Here is a 22,261-nt window from a genome sequence, read left to right as displayed (position 1 = left end):
CGTGGCGTACTGGTTAGCATTACTGCTAATGAGTTACCACGAGTCCACCCTAGGGTCGGGCCCGCATAAGTTAAAATCCCCGGTACGGCCGTCAGCCCACACCCAACCCAGGTGTTCATTCTCCCTTCAGAGCTGGTCAGTAAATGGGTTAAAGGCTTAGACTGAAATGTGTGTTTTACACATAGGAATAAAGACGTGATATATATATATATATATATATATATATATATATATATATATATATATATATATATATATATATATATATATATTATCCCTGGGGATAGGGGATTAAGAATACTTCCCACGTATTCCCTGCGTGTCGTAGAAGGCGACTAAAAGGGGAGGGAGCGGGGGGCTGGAAATCCTCCCCTCTCGTTTTTTTTTTTTTAATTTTTCCAAAAGAAGGAACAGATGGGGCCATGTGAGGGTATTCCAAAAAAGGCCCAGTCCTCTGTTCTTAACGCTACATCGCTAACGCGGGAAATGGCGGTTTAAAAAAAAAAAAAAAAATATATATATATATATATATATATATATATATATATATATATATATATATATATTTCAGCAACTCGCAAATAGTAATCACACACACGCACACACTCCTATGTAATCCCTCGAGTACAACGGTGTGATGCTTGTGTCTAATACTCTCCCTCGCCTTTAACCTGATTCCCCAGTATCAGGTCAAAAGGCAGGCCATCATGCTCTAGGGTCGTAACCTTCTTGCTCTAGAGTGGTTGCGTCAGTGCTCTAAGGTTGTGCACAAGGGTCGTATCGCTGTGTTCGAGGGATCATCTTCCTCATTCACCAAAGATCATACATACTACGCCTTGAACACGCCGTCATTTCCTACTCCCACGGGCTAAACATACCCTCTGTGTGTGTGTGTGTGTGTGTCTGTGTGTGTGTCTGTGTGGTTTTAGGGATATCATGACCATCTAGGGCAAGTGTTCGTGATTTTTACGATTAGGCAGTTTGAAGTTGACGGGCCATCCATGACCCTACTCTAGTCGATAGGCTTCTAAAACCTGACATATCCTAGCCATCTCTGCTTATCATCAGTCTTAAAAGACTCATTGACAGCCTCTGATCTATCTCCATTCAGAGAGATCATACGTTTTATTACTCATTTTCTTTCTTGAGTCATTTCCTTTCAGCAGTCGCCTAACATAGACGTCATCTAAGCGGCTTACCTTCCCTGACTGGGCGGGCTTTCTAAACAGTCTTCGCGTAATGACTGTAGCAGCTGTCATTCTCTGCAACCATGATTCAGCCACGTCCAGTGATCATCTCGGCATAAAATCTTACGTAATGGCATTCATGGATTTTTTTTTTAACTATCTACTTATATATATATATATATATATATATATATATATATATATATATATATATATATATATATATATAATGCTGTTTATCGGACTCCGCTTGCATGAACTTCCCGCGTGAGTGAAGAAAGTTACATTTTGGGAAGGCTGTATCAATGTGAGTATGTTTGTTGTCGTCTACGAACTCATCCCATTGGAAGTAGCTCGGCCTTGGATGGACTGCAGGAGTCTTTGGAGAGAGTTCCCAAGTGACGCTAGGACTCTTTCGTAGAGAGGTGTTAAAAGATGATTATAGAGAGTAGAATAATACTTATGTGAAAAAAAAAGATAGAAGTGTGGTAGAGTATAGCTGAAAGATCTGAAGGTGTACTGAAATAATTTGTTTGAAGAATGAATGTGAAGAGATGTTGAAAAGGGGATGAATGTGTCAGTAGTGGAGGAAACAAGAAGAGAAAAGCTGATTTTTACTGATAGGTGCCTGAACCAGCAGGATGGTGAAAAGCGTGCACGGAATAGAATGAATTGGAGCGGGCGATGTGTTGTAAGTGGACTGAACGTAGGGCACATGAAACTGGCGGGGAAAACCAGGGTAAGGTCTGTAAGGCCTGGTTGTGGATAAGGTGGCTGTGGTTTTGATGCTTTGCACATAGAGAATGGACGTAAACTAATAAGACTGGAAATGGTGACCAAATAGATATAGATAAGTAAATTATATATATATATATATATATATATATATATATATATATATATATATATATATACGTGTATGTATATACATGTGTATGTGGGTGGGTTGGGCCATTCTTTCGTCTGTTTCCTTGTGCTACCTCCCTAATGCGGGAGACAGCGACAAAGTATTATATATATATATATATATATATATATTACCGGACTCCCTTGTGGTCACCCTGAGAGTGAAAAGCCACCTTCGGCAAGGCTGCATCATCGTAATGGACGGAAAGTAGTCGTCAAGGTCCTTCTCGCTCTAAAGGAGTCCATCACTTTCCTCGTGGATTGCAGCCTTCAAGCTGCACGATTCCTAAAAAGGGGTCCTAAGGTTGTATGGAAAAAAGAATATATATATATATATATATATATATATATATATATATATATATATATATATATATATATATTCCTATGAGTCCACGGGGAAAATGAAACACGAAAAGTTCCCAAGTGCACTTTCGTGTAATAATCACATCATCAGGGAGACACAAGAGAGAAATATAAGTCAGTTGATATACATCGCAGAGACAAAGCTAGGACGCCATTTGGTAAACATGTGATTGTCCAAAACATGTTTTGGACAATCACATGTATATATATACTTTCCAGCATATATATATATATATATATGTATATATATATATATATATATATATATATATATATATATATATATATATATATATACACGCTCAGTAACTTTGATTACATATCTATATTATCTCAAGCATGTGACGATATCAAGTAGTCAAAAAGGTGAGATATCACACTCACTCATTAAGATCATCAGCCATTATCAGGGAGCCCCCCAGCTAGACTCTGTAATGACCTATATACCAACAAATACGGAACGCTGCTGTCCTCGACTGTGTCGCACTCGGTAGCTCAACAAGTGGTTCGTCTGACCAACATACTGACACAAACACACACACACAGACCACTGACTGCCTCTGGAGTGAGAGTAGCCGACAAAGTAATGCTCTTGGCTCTTAAATCGTGAAATCAGGAACTGGTCACGCTTAAAATATTATTAACAAAATTACTCGTGTTGACAGTATAAACTGGCTAATCAGTGATCCGTTCTTAAACGATTAGTTAAATTCGGTTAATTATGGATGAATTGTTGACAGTGGAATTATGAATGGCTAGAAAACGCATACATCATAACACAGAATCCATTTATTCAACAATATAAAACACGCTCAAAGATGAGAAGTCTTTCATGGTAAGTAGCAACAGTACACTGGGGCATTGCCTTACAATTGATGTGTAGCCAATAAAAAAAAAAGGCGGTAGAATATTTACAGGATAAAAATCAAAAAGGATTCGCCACAAGATAATTAACATTAGCTCTTCCCAAAATTATCAGTCCAGTCGTGGTAATTATTAGAACAGATGAGGCCGATCATCTCGCGTTTGCAGGGTCGAGCAATATGTAAAACATCAGGCACGGCCGGGGAATCCATAGACAATTTTAATTTCTATATTTCTCATTTCAGTATCACTCAATATAGAATAAAATTGAACTCGATATAGAAAAAAAAGTCAATCCTGGTATTAGTAAAACTGGAACGAGACATAAGTCATCAGTCACTATCTATCAGGCCACAGCAGCTCCCTTAGAACTCATTTCACGTCCCCATTGAGTAGTGAGTGTGCAAGATCTGTGCAAGATCATATTAATGATCGGAGTACACGATAAAAAGCAAGTCATTAGTGGAAAATGATTGATCTAGATGTATAATCTCATTAACTGGCCAGACAGGCGGAAAGGTACGAGATGGAAAGCTAAATGATGGACATCTATCACCAAAGTATTTTCAAAAGTGCTCTAGTCATATGTAGAATGCGTCATGATAGTCCCAAATATGGGATACTAACTCCTTGCAACTGAAATATTTCTTGGTAGTCGCCTTTGGCAAAGTAGATAAATAGGGAGCACCATGTCAATTGATGCTAGTGTTACACAGTGTCGCTGGACTTTTAGATTGTATGAATTTCATTGGTTAACATCTGATGTGAGGTGTCATTCCATATGTAAATGAGCTAAATTTACTAAATTGTGCATACATGCGATGTCTCGTTGACTCGAACACAAGATGATATTCAGCTGATCGTTTTTCAAGCTGCTCTTATGACATGGACTGAAGTTCTCTCGATTACTTTTATTTTAAGGACAAACAAAATCCGACTTTTAGATTAAATGGCAAAACTGAAGAAAACTTACCTACTTCCATGTGTTGCAAATCACATAATAATCACAATAATAATTATAGTAATGATAATATGAATTATTATGGTTGGTTTAGAAGTAACATATACGTATACAGTGGTAATGATCATGATGGTAGTAATCATTCATAAAGTGGTTATCAGTAACAGTAGTTATATAAACGTTTAGACTAACGAACATAAACAATGTCATTAATGGTAAATTTGAACTTTTTCTAGAGAAACTTTCAATAAGTATGAAAGTAAATCGATGATCAAGAATACCATACACCGCTTACACGTTCTTATCTATAGTATTCTTTAAATAAAATTTTTTCCCTTTGAATTGGTGCATAATTTCATATCTTTTATCATGTCATAGAGCTTTCGTATGTATTTTATTCACTAAGGAGTGCAACAATATTTTTAAAGGACGAGGTGGGAATGAACTATAAGACATACAATCGGTCTGGTTAATAGTAAGTAAAATAGATAAGGTAATACACAAGTGTATTTCGTCTGCCTGAAGTAGGTTTGCGTGATGCTATTTTGTTTTCCTGGCGGCTGCCTGGCCAGTTTGTACGCAGGTGCGGGACCTGATTCTGTCAGTGTCAGTGAAGTTGTCGTGTGAAATGTACTGTATGCGTTGTTGGGAGTGAAATGCTTTTATTAAATTAGTATGTGATTCGGAATTCAAGTTTTTAGAGAGATAAGAAGTCCATATCAACCCTCCGCGTTCAAGGTAAATTTTCTGTATAGATCAAAGCGCTGTACCTTAAATTCCATCAGTTTTTGTGGTTAGACTTGCCAGTTTCTCTTGGGAAATTGCCTCTGACACAGATTTCGAACTTGCGTTAAGGTTACCATGCTGCGGTTCATATTGCCTTAAATTACAGGAAACCTCTGGTCTAATTGCGTCACGAATGCATACCCGTGTCCCTCCATGTTCCGTTCCCACCTGAGTGCAGTTGGTAGGTGCCAGCGACTTATAGTTTGGCTGTGGTGGTGGTTATAAAGGTGGGAGTTGTGAGACTAGTTGCTGCTGCTGCACCGTAGCCTTAGACTCCAGCCACAGGTGTTCCCTTCCATCCACCGCTTTACCTCCACACCAGGTGACACCCACCTCGGCTGCTCTCTGGTACATGCTTGCTTCAGGGATACACTTTTTCTCGGTGACTTACGGAGTCTAGATAAAGTTTCTACACTGGGTTGGGCTATGAGGACATTAAGCTGGAGATTTCTAGCTGACCCCTTAACACCTTCAGAATAGGAATGACCTTACAGGTGCTTCACCTTGACTTGGCTTATGGTAAAGGATCCACATATTACCCCCATATATGCAGTGTATTATGGTGTATGAGTTTGGAACTTAGTTCATAATAACAGTATGGTGAAAGTCGCATATGTACTCACTTTCAAAAACCACCTGTTGGTTAGAAGAAAGTTTGTATGTCATTATCAGTGTTGCTTTTGACAAGAAAATATTGTTTCTCTGAAAGATGTTACTTTTAAGGCCTTTGTCTTTGACCCCTTGCTTATATATTATGGCATTACACTTATAACCAGATTTATTGCATTCCAAACTAATTCACCACACCTGTTGCCAGTTAAGTGCATTTGTTTATGATCTTTTAAGAAAAATACCTCAAACTGTATGTACTATAAGATACTTACTCACTTAAACATTTTAAAAACTGACATAGTTATGTAAAGTGATTAAGCTAGCATGATGAATTCTTATTGATCATTGAAATCAAGTGTCATATTTCAGATATCATACAGGGTTATATGAAATTTGTTATGTACAGAATAGTACTGCAAACAGTTATGGAAATAACCAAGTGTTGAGTGAGAGACATGCAAGCTTGTGTGCCAGTCTGGGAATATGAAGTAGCTGAGGTATCTGTGCATACTTGTATGGTTATTAGGCCCACAATATTAGACCTTTCCTCATATGTGTGTATAATCATGCCCAGCAGTGGATGCCTGCTCATAAGGGGATGGTCTGTATGATAATGTAGGACCTCTTTCTAGCTTGGATAGCTGCAATTATTTCAGGAGAGCAATGATTGTTTTCATATATTTAACTGCAGGGCATGTTAACTCAGTCCTAGGTGAATTGTTTTACTGGCAATGCATAATGCAGGGCACTTATGTTAATGACGATCAGATCATTGATTTTGAAGAGAAATTCATATCATTCATTCTTATGATAGATTATTTGATTTATACTTCATTTATTTCAGTTGATAGTACTGTAGTCAGTCCTGTATCATTGACTGACGATACACCAAACACTGAACAAGTGGACTGTCGAAGAATTTGTGACGTGTAAATTGAAATGAATTTTGAAATTTGTCGGTTAGTTTTGGCGAGAATTTGTGAGATTAGTAATTGAATGAAAACAGAAGTAAAATGACTCATTGGAAAAGAATATTAGCAAGAGGGCTGTAGATATCTCTGTTTTTCAAATTCTTATTTTAGTCACATGTATATGAACCTGTTGTATCAGATACTTGCTCGTGAAATGTCTATTAATTACTAACACCATCATATGAACATTTCATTATTAACTGATATGTGGCATGCTCCAGTGGCTGGATGCTTAACTAGTATTACGCCACATGGGGATTGGTGAGATTTTGAACCCTGTTGCTCAAACCAACCCTAACTAAACCTGTCCAAGCCCAGTCAAACCTAATCAAGCATCATGATCTGATGACCTAACACAACTAATTCTGACTGAACCAGAGTCTTGCGGTTGCGAGTATATAAATAAAGGCAAAATATTGTTGCATTTATGTTATTATAAGAAGTATGCAAAATTATGTAGTGGTTCTTTTGTGGAGAGTCAACAAATACATCGACATTGTTGGGTTAGATGATGTTATGCTCATGTGTTTTATTTGGTACAGTATTTTTGAAGTTTAAGGGCACCACCTGAATGACATAGAAGTATCACTGATTTAATTTGGGTATGATAGTACACCAGTACTATGTTTAGATTGAAACAAGATTGGGTGAGCATTCTTTTTATATCATTTGATTTCAGATAAGTAATATTAAGGAGAGCATATCAACCTAAGAGTAGATAAAACCCTTACAAATAGACAACCAATGGAAACTTCACCAAACCTTCCTTTGCGCCATAGTTAATGTTGTTGTCGAAATATACCAAACACTTTATTTCAGCATTGTAGCTCATCAGGTGACTGGTGCAGCAACCCACAAAGTTTTTCACAGGTATCCATTCCACGACATCCAAAGCATTTCACCACGTCGATGTTGGTATTTTTTACTATAATTCTCGGCTGGTAGGGAAGGTAAGGTGAGGTTTTCATAGGTTCTGTTGTTTTCTACAGTTACGTCCAAGTTTTATGCTAAACATCCTTTAATTTTCCTTGTCTTATATAGAGCCCCAATAATACATATGTATTACTGTAGGACAAATAATGGTGCTACAAGTCAGGCTCACCCAGTCTCATTTTACTCTTCATAGAGTGTTCCGTCATTGCAAAACAGTCAGTGATATTCTTCAGTAAGTGATCACCAGTTATTTCCCCTTGCAACACCTTATATTCATTTTAGTCATATGCTTTTATGGTAGGCTAGGGTTATGCTTAGGTAAGGTAGGGTTGGGGCAAATTGGGATAGACCCCACCATGGTAGGTTATAGTTGTGGTTGATTTGTTTGATTGTTTAACCCAACACTTTCCTGCATTTCAAAATAGTGATGGTGAGAACACTCCAACAACCAGTTAACTGGACTTGATGAAATCAAGAATAAACTTTTCTCATCAGAATTTGTATTTTTATGAATCTTAATGTTTTAACTTGAAACTTTATTTTGGAAAAAGTTGATAGATCCAGTAATAAATGAAGATAAACAGTGTTGATATAACAGTTCTTAAAAATTGTTTTGACTTACTGACAAAATGCTCAGGAATTTACCGTGTAATTGATCATCCCATGGTTGCAGTATTTTACTGGTTTCTTATACCGTACCTGACTTTTCATGTTTTAGGACATATACACAAATGAAATACAAACTAGTAAGGATAATGAACTACTATAGCACATCTTGCTGCACCATGAGGATGAAATCAACAAATGTCAAGTAATTGGTCATATTCATGGATGTTCAGCAGTTCATTTCTCATTCTTTCACTCATCCATATAAAAGACAAGTTATTCAAATCTTCAGATTTGGGCTAGTCCAGTGTCCAAATCTGTTTTCAGTATTCAGTTTTCCATAGATGTAGGCAGTGTCCCTGGTTTTTGTCTTGTTAACCACACATTTTTGTATGTGCTTCAAAACCCTTCCCATCTTCGTTTAAAGTTTAAAATTGAAAAGGTAAGTTAGGTTATAGGACATCTAAATTATAAACCTTTATTTATAAACAGTGTTAGAGCATAAGTACATTGTACATTACTGTATTGCCTATTAATATTGGTCCAGAAATATTAAGAATAAAGACTGAAAGTGTCCTTCATTTATACTGTTTCAGGAGTATACATTTTTAGTGGAAAGATATGGATAATTATTTGTTATATAATGAGAACCATTCGTGAGAGGCAAAACACTAGAGGACTGTCAGGAAAGCTTCATCACAGATGCATGTTAAACATGCAGTATCCACACACACATGACAAAGAAATGCTAAAGGTCACAACTTGAACAAGTTTGATGCCCTTGTTATTTATTTTGCTGCGATGCAGATTTTTAAAGAAGGTTGCAGCTTACAAATCTAGGGAAAACAAACTGGTCAGGAGTGTAAGAGATTGACTGTAGATCCAAAATACCATATGAAATACAACAAAGTACAGTACTTCCTTATGCATACTTCAAAAGGAATCACAGAAACTATTGGCCTTTAAATAGCAGAATAAACCACATTGGATGGTAGCAAGGAAATGAACAAAATACTTTTAAAAGGAATCACTGTGAATTAGACTCAGGTAAATAAAAAAGGATGAAATTAAATATGTAGGAGCTGCTTTAGTTTACTTTTTGCTTAACTTAACCTGTCCCTTAACTGGAGGGTAAGGAGGCTTTTTAAAAGATGCTCCTTTTTTTAATGAGAAAAATATGCTTCCATATTCTTACCCTTATTGGTTTCTCTACAAAGTTACCAAATAGAATTTTTATACATTGAATTTCATGTTACAAGTTGCTGAATTTACCACTAAGGGCTTCTTTATTGTTCTTGTCCTTCAAGTATTCTAAATGTTGAAACTCCCTGCTGGGACACTACCTTGACAGCTTTTGTGTTAAGACCATCATATTTAAGCCAGATAACATGTATTCTGAGGCAGAGCCTACAACAGAAATCAGTAAAACATGGAGATATCTTACGGTGTGCAAATGAAATGTACAACAAAATAAACATTTCATCAAAGGAACTATAATAAATGTTTTACAAAGTAAGAACTGAGCATGAAGTTATAACTGTAAATTTGGACAAAGGAATAGTAATGTTACCATTTTTATTTGTGAACAATGATGGTGATTATGATACAGCAAAGGTTGTAAGTTCATTTTATTGCTATGTGCACTGAATGCCCAAAAGTAATATGAGAACAACAGCTGCTCTTTTTTACTGAATACAGCCATTTCCTGAAATAATAAAAGACAAGTTTATCATGACCTAAGGATAATGTCAGGGAGTAAAAGTAAACCCATCTGATGCAGTACCCAAGATAATTCAGAGTTGCCTTTGAGATCATTGAACCTTTTTCAGCACTTTCTATTTTTTAAACTCGAGCATTTTCTCAGACATGGAAGTAAGCCATAATAATACTCAAGCCTGAAATTTTATGATAGTTGAGTTATGGCTGGCTCAGGCTGATGTTCGTAAATCCAGATTTGATGAAATATTGGAGGGTATTGTTGGTACATATAGGCGAAAGGAGAGCTGTTTATTTATTACCAAAGACTTCTTTCCTACTTTCATAGGGTGGATCAAATGCATGGAAGCACACACCTTTTGTGGGAATATGCAGAACTAGAATCCCAGACCTCAACCCCGCTGGGTGGCAAAGGGCAGGGACACCCAGTTCCCTTAGGTAGACCTGTCACCCTTTTGATTTCCTTCATTATGATATGAGTGCATGTTCATGTATATATTGCCCCATATATTTTCTAAATGAAATTCTTGATAATAATTGAAATATATGGATGCATTTCTCTCATGTCACTGATTGATTTTTCAAAAGACTAAGACTGTTATAGTGTTGCTCACTGTGATCTATATATGGGGCCCAATGGGATGTCCATTTTTTCCTCCCCTTTATTCAGAATTTCTCATAAAGGTATCATAGGGTTACGTATGGACATGTGTAATCAAGTTGAGACTGTATCATTTGAACTTTCATAAGCAATAAGGTATATGTGATGCTTAAACTCTGACATTGGCCCAATTATTTGCTTGGTTGTGATTAATGGGCTTTCCATAAATGTGTCTGTCTATGCCAGGTTTGCTAGAGCTCATTTTTGCTTGTGTCTTCAAAACTGTTTACAATGTTAGTGTTGATCTGCAACATTTTTCATGAGACTGGACTGAAGATAAGGCAAGTTGAATGTGAAGGTACATTTATCTGCATGTTGGGAAGACCAGTTGATCCCACTTTTTTAGCTGCACCTTACCCTTCTTCCAATTTTGGTCAAGTTATTAGGGATGTATTTCAACTCATTAATTAACTGGATCCATCCTGTTGACATATGATTAGCATGGCAGCACACAGATAATCATCAGTAGAATAAACAACACATTATCACAAGAAATACTGGTTGCATTACATAAACTGTTAACCAGAATACAACTGGAGTATGTAGCTCGTGTATGGCACCCAAATCTCAGTCAGTATTAGAATTGAAGCCTGATGAATTACAAAAATGTGTTTGTAAAGCCGGGGGATGGATATGCTAGGCACCAGAATACTTTCTAGAACATGCTCCTACAATCACTCAGGCAGCAATGTAAAGCTATCTTTCTTACGTTTGGTGAGGCAGTGTAGTTAACCCTGACAGTTGTCATCGTCTGCATCCCATTACTTATTCCATCCACAGCCAAAATGCTTGCTGTGGAGATCCATTTTTAGTTAGTAGTTATGACAAAACACGTAAAAGAAAGTTGCCTTCTCATACCATATACTGTGTTACATCACTACATGAACTGTGGCAAGTCATGTATTTAGAATTTGAATGTCTGTTATTATTTGAAGTTTTAATGAAAATATGCCTTTTGTTATGGAAGAATATTTGATTAATTCATCTTGTATTAGTTGTAAGATCATGTGGACTATTGTACCAGAATCATAAAAATGAGCATACATTTAACATTCTTGTTTATACCAGCATTTTTATTATTATTATTATTATTATTATTATTGTTATTATTATTATTATTATTCCATACTCATCAACTGTTTCCCAAATTGGCAAGGTAGTGCCAGAAACAAATGAAGAAAAGGCCTCATTTACTTTCATTTACTCTCTTACAGTCATCTGTAATGCATTACATCCCCATTCCCCCCTCTCCAACCAGACCCCACAGACCTTTCTGTGGTTTCCCCTGGCTACTTCATATGCTTTGGTTCAGATCACTGCATGCTTCATTGTTCCAGTTCACTCTGTTCCCTGCATGCCTTTCACCCTTCATGTCCAGGCTCTGATCACTCAATATCTTTATTGCTCCATTCTTCTATCTCCACTTTGGTCTTCCCCTCTTGTCCCCTCCACTTCTGAATCAAGTATCCTCTTTGTCAACCTCTCCTCACTTATTCTCTCCATATATCCTCCTTTTCATCTCTCAGCCACACTCTTCTTATTACCACACCACCTTTGTTACGCTTTTGTAATGTACTCAGTTAAACCACCTCACACCACATGTTATCCTCTAGCACTTCATTTATAAAACATTCACCCTCCTTCACACATTCTTATCTATATGAAGTGCCTGACATTATTAGAACTACTATACCTTCAAACATACCTACTTTTCTCCTGAGATATTGACCTCCCTTTCCACATATTCCCCAGTGTTTCCAGAACTTTGTCTCCTCACCCATCCAATGCTCTTTTATGCTCCCATGATTCCATTCATTACTGTGTCTTTCCTAGGTATCTAAAACACTCTTCTTCACCAAATTTTCTCATTAAATCCCCCCCCCCCCTTCACCAACAGCATCAACAAACCTCTTTGTACTCTTAAACCTAATAATCATTCCCTTACTCATATTTTTTCTCAACTTCCTCCCTTCTCACACTCTCCCAAAGTCAGTCACCAACTTTTGAAGTTTCACACTTGAATATGCCATAAGTGCTGTGTCATCAACAAATAACAATTGACTTTTCTCCAGCCATTTCACTTTACAGACTGCATACTCACCCATTTCTCCAGAACCCTTGCATTTCTCTCCCTCAGCACCCTATTCATAAATGAATTGAACAGTCCTGCTGCAGACCAACCTTTGGGTAGTACCACTCATCTTCCTCTTTACCTACTTGCAGACACATCTTACACTTTTGATGAAAACTTCTTGCTGCTTTTCTTTGCTTTCCACTCGCACCGTATATTTGAAAGCCCTTTCACAAGGCATCTATATCAATGAATATATGCTTTATCTAGATCCGTAAATGCCACATACAAACCTTCCAGTTTTTCTAAGTATTTCACACACACATTCTTTAAAGCAAATACCTAATAGACTTATCCTTTACCAGTCCAGAAACAAAATTGTTCCTCCCTGATCTGATGCTCTGCACATGCCTGTACTCTCTCAATCACCAGTCACCCATACAACTTCACAGGAACATGCAAAATACCTTTACCTCTATAGATTGAACAATCACCTTTGTACCCATTGTCTTTCTACAGTGGCATTATACATGCATTTTGTTCACCCTCATGCACATCACCTTAATCCATACATATGCTGAAAATCCTAACAATCCACCAAATAACACCCCATCTGTAAGAAATTCAGCTGCAAGACCTTCCACTCCAGTCGTCTTGCCACATTTCATCATACACAAGGCTTTCATTACCTCTTCACTCTTCATCAAACCTTTTTTCATGACTCTCTCACTTCACATACCTCCCTGACTCAAACACTGTACATCTCCCATCCCATCATCATAGAGGGTCAACAGTCATTCAAAACACTCACTCCATCTCTTCACCTTATCACTAGTGGCCTGTTACCATTTCCCCAATTGCCCCTTCACCAATGTTACCATGTGTTCTCTTTTTTTCTCCCACAAATAACATCCTAAAACATCTTATTCTCCCTAAAGTGTACTGAAAATTGCTCACCTCAGCTCTCATTTACTTCTTTTTTAACCCATGTACCATCCTCTTGACCTCCTGCTGCTTTCTTATGTACATCTTCCATTCATTTGCACTCCTTTCTTATAAATACCACTCATACACCTCTCTTTTCTCTTTCTCTAGCAACCTTACTTTGTCTTCCCACTACTTATTTTCACTGTCCTTTTCAAATTCATGTCATTTTTTTCATTTCTGAAAACCTCTGTAAATCTTTACCCTTACCTCCACTGTTATTATCATTTTGGTTATTTTTCCTGCTCGTACTGAAATTACCATTTTCATCATTATTATAGATATCCATGATATTAAACCCATCATCATCTTCACTCTAAAACAGTAGTCATGGTAGTGCTGCAGCTACATATAAGTCCATGCTTATTGCCATATATAGGATTCTGAGAAGGATAAAACATCATATGTAAGTAAATTAATAGGATATTTGATGGACAGATAAGTAAGTACTAGGTTTTGAATAAGTAAAAAGATTAGTAGGTTATTTAATTACATGAATAAGTAAGGGTGGGGGAGGGGGCGAAAATTCTGGGAGCCTTGAAGAATGTGTGGAAGTCGAGAACATTATCTCGGAAAGCAAAAATGGGTATGTTTGAAGGAATAGTGGTTCCAACAATGTTGTATGGTTGCGAGACGTGGGCTATGGATAGAGTTGTGCGCAGGAGGATGGATGTGCTGGAAATGAGATGTTTAAGGACAATGTGTGGTGTGAGGTGGTTTGATCGAGTAAGTAACGTAAGGGTAAGAGAGATGTGCGGAAATAAAAAGAGCGTGGTTGAGAGAGCAGAAGAGGGTGTTTTGAAATGGTTCGGGCACATGGAGAGAATGAGTGAGGAAAGATTGACCAAGAGAATATATGTGTCGGAGGTGGAGGGAACGAGGAGAAGAGGGAGACCAAATTGGAGGTGGAAAGATGGAGTGAAAAAGATTTTGTGTGATCGGGGCCTGAACATGCAGGAGGGTGAAAGGAGGGCAAGGAATAGAGTGAATTGGAGCGATGTGGTATACCGGGGTTGACGTGCTGTCAGTGGATTGAATCAAGGCATGTGAAGCGTCTGGGGTAAACCATGGAAAGCTGTGTAGGTATGTATATTTGCGTGTGTAGACGTATGTATATACATGTGTATGGGGGTGGGTTGGGCCATTTCTTTCGTCTGTTTCCTTGCGTTACCTCGCAAACGTGGGAGACAGCGACAAAAAAAAAAAAGAAAAGAAAAAGTACTATACTAAGTAAGTAGATGGATTGATAAGAAATTCATGAAAAATGTGCCAGTTATGAGGAGTCTGTAATGTATACGTGCAATATCATTGTATACTTGCAGGTCTTATTTTGAAAAGAACATATGCAGATGTATATTGTATATTGATTTTTGGTTTCCTGCGTATACCCAAAAGACTACCCACTTTTGATTTTATAGTCTTTTAGAAACATTTTGAGCAGTTTACTCAGACCCATCAAAGAGGACTTACCTTACACATACCTTTTGTCTTAAGAGCTCTTCTATCCTTTTAGTTCAGGCTGGGTTAAGGATATGGACCTGGATCATTCATTGACCAAGCTGATAGAGACCACGACCCATAAGCATGCTTAGGCACGATAGCCTGACTGGTCTAGCACACATTGCAAATTCTTATCAAGGGCCCTTCTTAACCCTTTAACCAGACCTTTCTTAGGTCTGTGTTGCTTGGTAAAAGGGACCTCATTTAGATGTACGATCTGGTGGTGCAAGATACCTAGGACCACCTTAGACATCAGTTACACATGAGTTTCTCAGATAGCCTTCAACCATGGCCTAGAAAGGATGTCATAGTAGACCTCAAAGATTCAGCTGATAATCTATTTGGTAATAAAAATCTTTTACATAAAAAGAACCTAGTTTATCAAAAATCTGAGTAAATGAGTTGATGAAAGTCATGTCAGCACAAGACTTTGTAGTACATATTGCTAACTCAGCAATAGGCTTCCACAATAAACTTTTATTTCTCCAGGGGTAAGTTGAGGCCCATTGTTTCTCCTTTGTTTTCTTTATTCTTACATGATGTTCTTTCATATCTTAAGAGAAATTTTTTTTTTTTCCTTTAAGAACACAGGTGCTTCAAAAGCATCAGGAAATTTGTGTGCTTGCTTGAAGATTTGAATTTCTCCTGTGTACACCTCTTTGTTTCTGACAGATACATGTAATCTGTTGAACAGTCTTGAGCCTCGAGTGTTCAAGGCATTTTCTCTTTTTCTGCTTGTTGCAACTTTTGATTTCACTGGTGATATTTTATAGTCATCCATGCCAGTCATTCAAATTGGAAATTATTTTTGAGAGTTGTGTAGGTTGGAATCCATGCCTTCCAGGCTTTTGGAGGTATAGATTATGAAATGACTCTTCCACCTTCATTCAGAGATTACAGGCAGGCTGAGAGATTTTGGTCTTTCTTAGTTGTTCATACCTATCATAGTTTCAGTGCAGAATATGGAAGGTATTTCCACACTTTCTACCAAATTTATGGAAGAGGCAGCTGTTGCTCTTGTGGTCACATAAGGTAAAGTTGTTAGACAATATTAATTTGAAGTCATTCACATTGTTCATTCATGATGTGATGGTGTCTGTATCTATGCTGTATTCTGTGCTAATTTTTTTATTTCTTCATGGTCCATATATTTTTTCCCATTTAAAAGTATGTTTTTCTTTCTGGTGACCCAGCAGATTTTAAGTCTGTCTAGTTTCTAAAGTGTCTTTTGTTGAAATGGAACTTTTCCTGATAGCATCTCCAAAGGATGATATGAAATTGTACCTTCTTTCCTAGATAACTAACACTACTACTGAAATAGTTTGCTTGCCTAGCAAGTATAACTAAAATCAGCAAGTGATGGAACTAATGAGAATAAAGATTATCCCACACCCAGTGTTCATGACCTATGATGATTTTTTTCCGTAACGACATTGGAGATGATATTGAAATAGTAGTACCAACTTTTGCAAGAGATTACTTATTAGACTAAACTTCAATAACAGGCACATAAACTAGACAGAGATTAACAAAGATTTGTTGATCATTCCGGGAATAAGATGGACTGACATGTTTTCAATCTAGTTTTGGGAGAAATATACAATACAGAAAGAAAATTTCCTTAAAAGAAATGAATATATTGTATTTCTAAGGCACTTCAGCTCTCTCACTAAAGGAGGCAAAGTTTAGATATTAAGAGTGAAACCCCTTAGTAAAAAACTGATAAATGAGAAAGAGTAAATTCATGGGAACATCAACCCTTGTTAGAAATGGAAAAGAATCCTAAATACTACAGGCCTTTTACAAAGAGGAAGTTTTGCTACAGTCCCTTTGCAAAGAGGAAAAGCTAGATCCGGTATGGACCCCTACAAAGACATGAATGACAGTAATGTAGAAATTTGAAGACAGCAATATAAGTCTTTGTTTATTAAAGTAATAGATATTCTCAGGATTGATAACCCAACAAAGTTATTCATAAACAGTGCTACCTCATCAAAAGACATTGGAAAATTAATTTTGCTGTATCTTATTTCAAGAAGACCATTGACATTATACTGTAGATACTTTTGCATTTTGTTACAAGATAGATTTTTGTGCCTATATCATAGCCCAACCCACTCATATACAAATGTATGTATATATATACACGTCCACACACACTCATATACATACATATACATTTCAACGTATATATATATATATATATATATATATATATATATATATATATATATATATGTGTGTGTGTGTATGTGTATGTATATATATATATATATCCCTGGGGATAGGGGAGAAAGAATACTTCCCACGTATTCCCTGCGTGTCGTAGAAGGCGACTAAAAGGGGAGGGAGCGGGGGGCTGGAAATCCTCCCCTCTCTTTTTTTTAATTTTCCAAAAGAAGGAACAGAGAAGGGGGCCAGGTGAGGATGTTCCCTCAAAGGCCCCAGTCCTCTGTTCTTAACGCTACCTCGCTAACGCGGGAAATGGTGAATAGTTTGATAAAATGATCATGGTAAAACGCTTAAACTAAACACTGGCAAAGGCATTCAATATATCTGGGGGAGAGCTGTGACTGGTATTATCAGAAAGCTATAGGAAATAAATGCTGTACCACTTTCCTTTTAACTATGATGCATGCTCAAAACTTTGCAAGGGAACTCACTTTAGAAATGTGAATGTTAGAGTGCAGTTGTCACTTTCCTTTTAACCAAAATCTATGTCTGAGAATTGAGCAAGGCAACTCTTTTAAAAGATGTGAATGTTAAGAGTGCAGTTATGACAGTGATATGAGTAAATTTGAGTTTTTTTTTTTTTTTTTTTTTTTGAATGTCAGGGATACAGCTGAGGCAAAAGTATCAGCTCTAAGTATCGCCAGAGGTAATAGATCACAGTTTATGTACTCAAGAATGTGGTACAGTTAATAGAATTGTTTGAAGTTTATGTTGAGATAAGGGAGTAACCCATGGGGGAATGCAAATGCTCTCATGCAGTGTGTAAAAGCATGGAGTTCAGTGCATTGCAGAAAAGGATAGTTAGATTAAATGATTTATATGTAATGTACGCAGTTGGTATATTAACTTCATGAATATAAGTCTCCTTGGCTTTGTGGGTGAACATTTGGAGAGATGGGGATAGAAAACAATAAGAAAGTCATGAGAGGTTTAGCAAAAGTTTAAGAAGAAGGATGCACATGAGGACATTGGTGTATAAATCAGAGCTAGACTTTGGTTATTTCATTTGAAAATTTATAGTAAAAAGAAAATGGGGATGCAACATACGTTAATGAAATAGGTAAGAGTTTTGCATTAATTGTAGACTGTGATATGGGTTAAAGGATTCTAAAGGCTTTAAGGGACTTTTGTAAAGAAATTGTAATGAAATTGATTGATTGATTGGTTGAAAGTGCAGACTTTAAGTAGCTACAGCAAGATAAAGCAACTTACTGAGGTTGTTTCATGTTCACACAGATGGTGAGGTGTTAATGGTTGGGAGTTGAATTATTAGGATATAGTGTTGGATGGGATTGAAGGTGAGAAATGTTATAATGGTGGTGGCAATGATACGGAGTTGGCTGCAGATAAGGTAGTGAAAAAATCTGAGTTAATGTTTAAAAAAAGAAACTTAGCTTTAAATGTAACTGAAACAAAATCACAGTGGTTGTATGTTACAGAGGGGAATTGCAGTGTGAAACATAATTGGATATGCTGTTGATGGATGTAATGAGAATATTAGTATTCAATTATTAAAGATGTTGGAGTGAGAGCTGATATACATGCAGTGAGAGCATGTATGGTTTAAGAATTTCCTGGATAAGAACTCTTGAAAAATGATTTAAGATTTTTGACAGATGGCTTTAACTTAATGTTTTCAACATTAATGACCCTGATGTCAGTAGGCCTAAACCCCTGTAAATCAGCCAGCTAAGACATAAGATTCTTAAAAGCAGGCTGATTGCTAAAAGGAAAAAAATCACTGTGATGTCTGCTGAGTTTGCAGAGGGATTTCTTTAGCTATTGTTTATCTTTAACAGTAGAATGTCAAAGAGAATGTAGGTTATTAAGATATGAATAGAGTTTACAAGCAGTGGATGTGGAGTTTAGGAAGTGATATGGTTAATAATGAAGAAATGAGAGGAGTGATATAAGAAAGTGATGTTGCAGTAAATGAATGTGGAAAGAATTATTTAAATCTTCATTGAAATGTATATGGGAGTAGATTTAGAGGAGGACTGAAGATATGGTGAAGAGGTGAAAGACTTGGATGTGGAATTATATATGTAATATACATACAGTACTTTGAATAAGAAATTTGCAGGAATATGCAGCTTGGCGTATGGAAAAGGTTCTGCTTGAACCGCTATACTGTGTAGTTGGGGAAGGCTAGTAGAATGTAGGTAGATAATGAGCATGTTAGGGTCTGCTTGGTATAGCATCATGGGTATGGGTTATTCATTCATCATAAATATACTTATGTTGACATGTACATTGTTTTGAAATAATGAAACACGCACTTACTATTGTCCACTTGTTTTGTCTTCAGATGGAGGTGACTGGGGCGGATATAAGCTTTTCCTTACAACACGGTCTGGTGCGGGATACTACAACTGTCAATGCATCCCAATTAACACTTAAGACCTTAAAAGATCGAGCCTGTGAATTCATCAATACAAAGGTAAGCTAACTTTGTCGTGGTGAACCAAGTTTTAGTGTATAAGTATTTGTAGGAACCATGTTTTTGAAAAGATACAATAATTTTTTTTAAATATGAAGTAATGCATTACCTGCTTGTTTGACATAGCTCTGTTTTTCTCATTTATGGTAGGAGAGGCAGTATTGGTAATTGAATGCCTTGATCATGGCCATCTTTTATACACTATACTCGCCGTTTGGCATCGTAGCTACGTTTCTTCATTGTATATCAACTGACTTATTTTTCTTTCTTGTTTCCCCCTGATGATGTGATCCTTTCACGAAAATGCATGGGAACCTATCATGTTTCATTTCCCTGAGACAAAAAGGAATGTACTTGATCACGTGGTCAGTTGTGATCTTTTCCAACATGTACGTGTATGTATATATGTGTGTATATATATAGAGTAGATGGGTTTTTCTTTGTTTCCTGACGCTACCTTCTAATGCAGGAAATGGCGATCCAGTATAATAAATGAATATATTTTTATTCCTTTTTTTGCCATTTTCTATGTTAGTGTGATAGTGCCGGTAACAGACAAAGAAACAGCCTCATTTGCTCACATCCATTCTTTAGCTGTCATTTATAATGCACCAAAACTAACTTTCCTGTCCACAACCAAGCCCCACAAACCTTTCCATGGTTTTCCTTTCCATGGTTTTCCCTGACAGCTTCACATGGTCTGGTTCAGGCCATTGATAGCTTATCACCTATATAACACATTTCTCCATTTCAGTCAGCTCCATGCACACCTTACACCTTCCTGCTTGTTCAGGCCCTGAGTACTCTTAAACATTTTCCACACCATCCATCCATCTCCATTTCAGTCTCCCCCTTCTTGTCTTTCCCCACTAGACACATATACCATCTTTGTCATCCTGTATATATAACTAATTTTCAACTCCCAAATAGAAATAAAAATTTGCTCCACCTTTCCACTTCATCAGTCTCTTTTAATTATTCCCACCACTAGCAAATGTAACACTGACAAAACATTTACACACTGAAATGACATGACAAGCACTAAACAGTTGCCCCACCCTCCCAACTCAGTCTTTAATACTAACCCACCAGACTTACACTCATCTGAAACCACACACCCCAGACTCACAGATATCATTTTCCATCTATGCTGTGGACATCACCCGTCTTTACGTTACTTCAGACACTGATTCAACACTTTCCAAGACCCTTCATACCCATGATGCAACTACACCAATGAGGAAGAATGAATGCTTGGAGCTCAGATGCTCTGAACTTTTCCCACATACACCACTAAACTTTATGATCTGGTGAATGTGGAAAGCTTCCTAATTGAAGGTTTCAAATAGAATGAAGGGACTCCCCTGCTAAACCTGATAACCTTCCATTTATTCACATTATCATTATCAGTTTTCCCCCTTCAAACTTTCTATCAAACTCTGACACCAGCTTCTGCAGTTTCTCTTATGATATTATCAGTACCATGTCATCAGCGAAACAACTGACTCACCTTCCAGGCCACCTAACCCCCAACAAACTGTGTACCTGCTTCTTTGTCCAAGACCCATGCATTCGCTACCTTCTCCACCCCATCCATAAACAAAGTAAACTGCCATGGTGACATCATACACCCCTGCCCTAGACTCGCTTGGAATCACTCGCTCTCCTCTAAAACTACTCAGACATGTACCTTTCTCTCATAAAATATGTCTCCACTGTTTCTTGCAGGTTTCCTTCCGAATCATAACGCCTTCCTATTAGCTGTACCGTATGCTTTTTCCTTTCTTTCTTTCATACTATTCGCCATTTCCTGCATTAGGAAGGTAGCGTTAAGAACAGAGGACTGAGCCTTTGAGGAAATATCCTCACTTGGCCCCCTTCTCTGTTCTTTCTTTTTGGGGAAAAAAAAAATACCACATTCAAATCCTTCTTCAAAGTAAACACCTGATCAACACATCCTCTACCACTCCTGAAGCCATATTTCTTCTTCCTCTGTGCATGCCACCACCCATCCAGTGACCAATGTCCCATATAACTTACTAGTGTTTGTTTCCCTTACATTTTTACAGAATCGCTATACAGATATTCTGCCAATCCTTGGGCATCACATCTTGAGTTATACATATATTGAAAATCCTAACTAACCCATCAGCAATGCAATCCCCCCCTTTCATAAGGAATTCCAGTGCAATACCATTTTCTCCAGCTACTTGCTACACTTCATCTTACTTACCAGACCACTTTCCATGACTCTCACTTCTCATACCTCCATAACCAAAACATCTCATAAGCCACCCTGTCACTGGACACACTTAGCAACTTTCAGAGTACTGCATTCACTCCATCTCCACCTCATTTCTGCTTGTAATCACTTTCCTGTTTGCCCCTTTGACTGATGTTCCCATTTGTTCTCTTGTATTTCTCAGTATTAACCTGAAATTTGTTAATATTCATCCTCACTAACT

At 37.2% G+C, this 22,261-nt stretch overlaps 2 protein-coding genes across 2 annotated transcripts in view; one reads left to right on the top strand and one right to left on the bottom strand.

Moving 5' to 3' along the window:
• The window catches only part of LOC139759578 (uncharacterized), a 71,580-nt gene extending 58,699 nt beyond the window's left edge, over positions 1-12,881 (bottom strand). The window contains exon 1 of the mRNA XM_071681866.1: positions 12,804-12,881. Coding sequence (XP_071537967.1) covers positions 12,804-12,881 — 78 coding nt within the window. The remainder of the gene's footprint in view (positions 1-12,803) is intronic.
• Positions 1-22,261, top strand: part of PKD (serine/threonine-protein kinase D3) — a 272,661-nt gene that overhangs the window by 34,322 nt on the left and 216,078 nt on the right. The window contains exon 4 of the mRNA XM_071681853.1: positions 19,665-19,796. Coding sequence (XP_071537954.1) covers positions 19,665-19,796 — 132 coding nt within the window. The remainder of the gene's footprint in view (positions 1-19,664; positions 19,797-22,261) is intronic.

This window comes from Panulirus ornatus, chromosome 3 (assembly GCF_036320965.1).
Source record: "Panulirus ornatus isolate Po-2019 chromosome 3, ASM3632096v1, whole genome shotgun sequence".
Lineage (NCBI taxonomy): Eukaryota > Metazoa > Arthropoda > Malacostraca > Decapoda > Palinuridae > Panulirus > Panulirus ornatus.
The sequence above is the reverse complement of the archived record's forward strand: the minus strand, read 5'-3'. Positions and strand labels throughout refer to the sequence as shown.